We start from the raw sequence: 4094 nt of genomic DNA, 5'->3' as shown, positions 1-4094 counted from the left end.
AGGCGTTAGGCCAACCTGAGTGCTGGGGCACAGCAAAACTCTTTGAAACCCAAGAGGAGCTCAGACCAGCAATACATGAAATCAAATGCAACAAGGAGCAGCTGGTGGCAGGGGGCAGGAACTGAGGGATGAGAAGGGAAAAACGGAGCAGGGTGGGGGGGTGACAGGTCAGGGAATAGTTGTCCGCTAACTATCCAGAGGTACACAATCTATTGTTTTAGAAGAGGGCTCGCTTTGCCAATTCAGCTTCCGAGCAAACCCCTCCCACCCTCCACCCCATAAAGGAATCCCGAGCTGTACTAGGGCCAGGTAAGGTGAGAACATTTCCAGACCAAGGTGAGCGCTACAGTGTCATCAGTCTTTAATAACTTACAGGCAAATACCAAAAAATAGTCCATTGCTCATAGTAATACAGTGTGCACACGCGGCCTATAAAAAGGGCTGTGGGTCTACAAATTGGGGAAGGGGTTCTTGGCATTTTCACGGACGCAAAAATAAAGACTCTTGCGACTGGCTCTCCCCTGCAGAGGAGCAGCTGGGAGACACCCCCACCCCACCCCCCTCCAGGGAAGTTCTCACGCCTCCCAGGGGCAGTCTCCCAAGGGCTGCCCGACCCATCTGATTCAAAGGCCAGAGAAGAAAACAGACGAGACTGTGGGTCGAGGTAGAGTCACAGTTTACATGTCGCCTCCACACTCCTGCAGCTCCCTCCTCTCCCAGGGCTGCGGGAGAGAGGCGCAGAAGATGCCATCATCGGTCCACCCCCACGAAATGGCACCCCAACAGGAGCCCCAGTGAGCCTCCGTCCTTCATCGAGTGGCGAGCCCTGCACCTCGGGATGAGTCCAAGGGGCTCCGCCTGCCTCGCTGTCCCAGCGTGCAGACCCCGACTCCGTGGGGAGGGGCGTCCTCGGGTCACCGTCTCTTCTTGCTGCCTCGAGCAGCCTTCTTCCTCTTGAGGATCATCTCGTACAGGCGCTCCAGGCCCGGCTGCAGGCCCTGGCCGTCCACGGCGCTGCAGCCCTGCACGTGCGTGAGAGTGGCGGCTGCCAGCTCTCGGACCCCCAGTCTCTTCTCCACCTCGGCCGCGCTCAGGGCCCCCGGCTGGTCCTGCTTGTTGGCCAGCACCAGCACAGGCACGCCCTGGTTGTCCGAGGCCCGGCTGATCCGGTGGAGCTCCACCTTGGCCTCCTCCAGGCGCTCGGCCTCAGCAGCGTCCACCACAAACACCAGCCCGTCCGTCCTGCGCGTGTAGGAGCGCCACAGCGGCCGCAGCTTCTCCTGTCCCCCCACGTCCCACACTTGGAAGGTGATGCCGCGGGACCCCCCCAGGGGCACCCGGATCTTTTCTGTGTTGAAGCCTTTGGTCGGGACACTCTGCACGAACTCCTTGAACTTCAGGCGGTAAAGGAGGGAGGTCTTCCCGGACGAGTCCAGCCCGATGACCACGACGTGCAGGGCTTGAAAGTGGGGCAAGAAGGAGGCGGTGGGCGCCATCTCGGTCAAGTGGTTCCCCATGGTGCTCCACAGCTAGGTCGCAGGGCCCCGGGAGGGGCAAGGAGCAGGCCTTGAAATTGCAGGGGACCACAGGCGTGTGACCTAAGGGGGTGCAAACGGAGGTGATGGTCAGTAAGCACGAATCGGCTGCAGATTAGCAGAAGCCAACCGAAGAGGTGGCAAGTCGCTCCCCGCCCCTGGAGACGCTGACAAGCCTATTAGCGGACCGAGTCGCCCGGACACCCAGGCGCGGGTCGAGGTCTGGATGGTGTGGACTGTCCGCCTGTCGAGCCTCTTCTAAGAGCTCTGGCCGCGACCCCCCATTCCCCGGGCGAGAATCTTAGCCAGAAGAGGGAAGTCGGGCAGCGTCCTACACACCCACACCCACACATTGAGATCAGGGTGTGGGAGCTTGGACCCCAGGGCTGCGGCCGGCTCCCACCCAGCCTGCACGCCCCTCCTTCCACCGCGACCCCTTCCCCGGGGCCGGGCGACCCCCTCCCGCTCACACTTTTCTCCGGTCGCCACAAAAGCTCCCTGGGCTCCCCAGCACCCGAGGCCGCCGAGGCCGGGCCAGAACTGCCCCTTTACCTTCCGTCGGCCGCGGCTCTCCCGCGCCCCGCCGGCCCCGCGCTCCGTCACCGCCGCTTCTGCGGAGCTGGCGAGGCGCTCGGGCTTAAAACCCGCAGAGTGACGACACCCGGGGCGGGCCAATCAGCAGCTGCGGGGGGGGCGGGGCGGGGCGCGGGAGCCCCGCCCACCGCGCAGCCCCGCCCACCACAGGCCTGGGCGGCGGGCGGCTGCTCCTTACTTCTCCCTTTCCTTCCTTCCTTCCTTCCGCGGCCGCCGTCTGGTGTCGTCTTTTCCACCATATTCTAGCCCTTGGGGTTGAGGGGGTCGGTGGGAGGGGTCCGAGGAGCGCGGGCGGCCTCGGGCTCGGGAGAAGGGCATGCCCGCCCGCGCCCCCGCCTGTGCCAGACCAGCCCTGTGCCGAGAAGGGCGTTTTCTGGGACCTCTGGGAGGTAGATTCTCAGACCTTTGGCTTCCAAGGCGGCTCTGGGAGGATTCGAACTGGCAACGTTTCAGCTAGCAACCCTGCGCTTAACCATTCCTGCCACAACCCCATAAAGCTGCCTTGGGAGGCGAGCCCATTACCCCCGCTTGATCTGCATCAGAGGTAGGAACTGGTGTTGTTTGCAGTTTACAGCTGGGAAAAACCATCCAAGGGTTAAGGGACCCCTCTAAGGTCAGGCTTTGGAGCTATGCGGGCCTGGCCTCCAAGGACTTAGACTTGGATGAGACTGACCACTGACAGAAAGTGCTTGTGAAGATGCGTGAGAAGGGCGAGCTGGAAGGTTCTGGAAAGATTTCCAGAAGTTAAGTAGTCCTGTGTATGATTGGTTCAGGAGTCTGTGGCTCCTTAGAAGACAGACTGGCTATTACACGTTCGTTCGCAGGGAGAGCGCTGGTGGTGTGCTGTGCTTTGAGTTGAGCAGCTAACCACAGGATCGGCAGTTCGAAACCACCAGAGGCCCCATGGGAGAAAAATGAGGCTTTCTGCTCCCACAATCTCAGAAACCTCCAGGCACAGTTCTCCTCTGTCCTACAGGGCCGCTGTGAGCCAGAATGGGCTGGATGGCTTGAGCCATGGCGCCTTAAAGAGGGCAGCCTCCTTCCAAAGCTCCTTAAACAGTGGGCCCCCGCCCAGTGGGCTGCAGAACCGAATGGGGAGTGGAAAAACCCAGTAACCCCAACATTAATTAAAAATCAAACAGGTAATGAATCCGATGTGTGTGTGTCAGCACTTGCCTGTGTTACAGATGCCTCGTGTGAAAAGGGTCACGAGTGGGGGCAGTTTAAGAAGCCCTGGGCTCTGGGAACCCCTGTGGGACAGTGCTCTCTGTCACAGGGATCCAAATCACACCCACCAATCACAACCACAGGCTAGGTGAGGAAGGGACAGGACGGCGTTGGCATTCCTAACTTGGTGCTCTGGGCAGCCCTGAGGGGAGGCGATGTCACAAAGGGATGATGTGACCAAGACTGTGACTCTCAGGGAAGGGGCAAGTGCCCCTGAGTTAGGGGCAGTAGGGCCAATCAGAGAACGAAATCTCAACTTTACCGCTTCCATAGTTACATGGCGGCTGGATTAAGTATGCAACTCTTTTGACATTAGTCTTTAAAAAACTGTACAGTGATTGAAAGGGGAGGGAAGTCATCACCAGACCTCAGGCCCCAGGGCCTTTCCTGCCCACCCTCCTCAAGCAAGTACTGAGGAGATCAATAAGCCCCCATCTCTTTATCACCAGGCTGCCTTGCCACCTCTTTGCTCTCCTCCCCCCACAAAACCAGCCATCTGGTTTCCCCAGCAATACAGGGCGCTTCCCCCACAGCCCTAAAGGGATCAGGACCTTAGGAAATGAGTTTGTTGGTGGGGCGGGGTGGTGGCAGATTGCAACAGGGCGTCAGGGGGACGGAGGAAGAAGTGTCAGAAACCACAGCCTTGCTGAGAACTGCTGCTGCTGGACTCTGGTCTTCACTTTTTTTCTTTTAATCATTTTATTAGGGGCTCATACAACTCTTCTCACAATCCATACA

At 59.6% G+C, this 4094-nt stretch overlaps 1 protein-coding gene across 2 annotated transcripts in view; it reads right to left on the bottom strand.

Moving 5' to 3' along the window:
* Window positions 1–344: 344 nt before the first annotated feature.
* The window catches only part of ARL4D (ADP ribosylation factor like GTPase 4D), a 12847-nt gene continuing 9097 nt past the window's right edge, over window positions 345–4094 (bottom strand). The window contains exons 1-2 of one of the 2 annotated variants that reach the window (XM_004707199.2): window positions 2088–2123; window positions 345–1598 (exon numbers count right to left, since the gene is read on the bottom strand). In XM_004707199.2, the coding sequence (XP_004707256.1) occupies window positions 915–1517 (603 nt within the window). In that variant the 5' untranslated portion in view covers window positions 1518–1598; window positions 2088–2123 and the 3' untranslated portion in view covers window positions 345–914. Of the gene's footprint in view, window positions 1599–2087; window positions 2124–4094 lie in introns of those variants that run through there. The other variant, XM_045299792.1, reaches the window with a different exon arrangement.

The sequence above is a fragment of the Echinops telfairi genome, unplaced genomic scaffold, assembly GCF_000313985.2.
Source record: "Echinops telfairi isolate 266 unplaced genomic scaffold, ASM31398v2 ScPeMD7_7458;HRSCAF=8496, whole genome shotgun sequence".
Taxonomy (NCBI): Eukaryota; Metazoa; Chordata; class Mammalia; order Afrosoricida; family Tenrecidae; genus Echinops; species Echinops telfairi.
The sequence above is the reverse complement of the archived record's forward strand: the minus strand, read 5'-3'. Positions and strand labels throughout refer to the sequence as shown.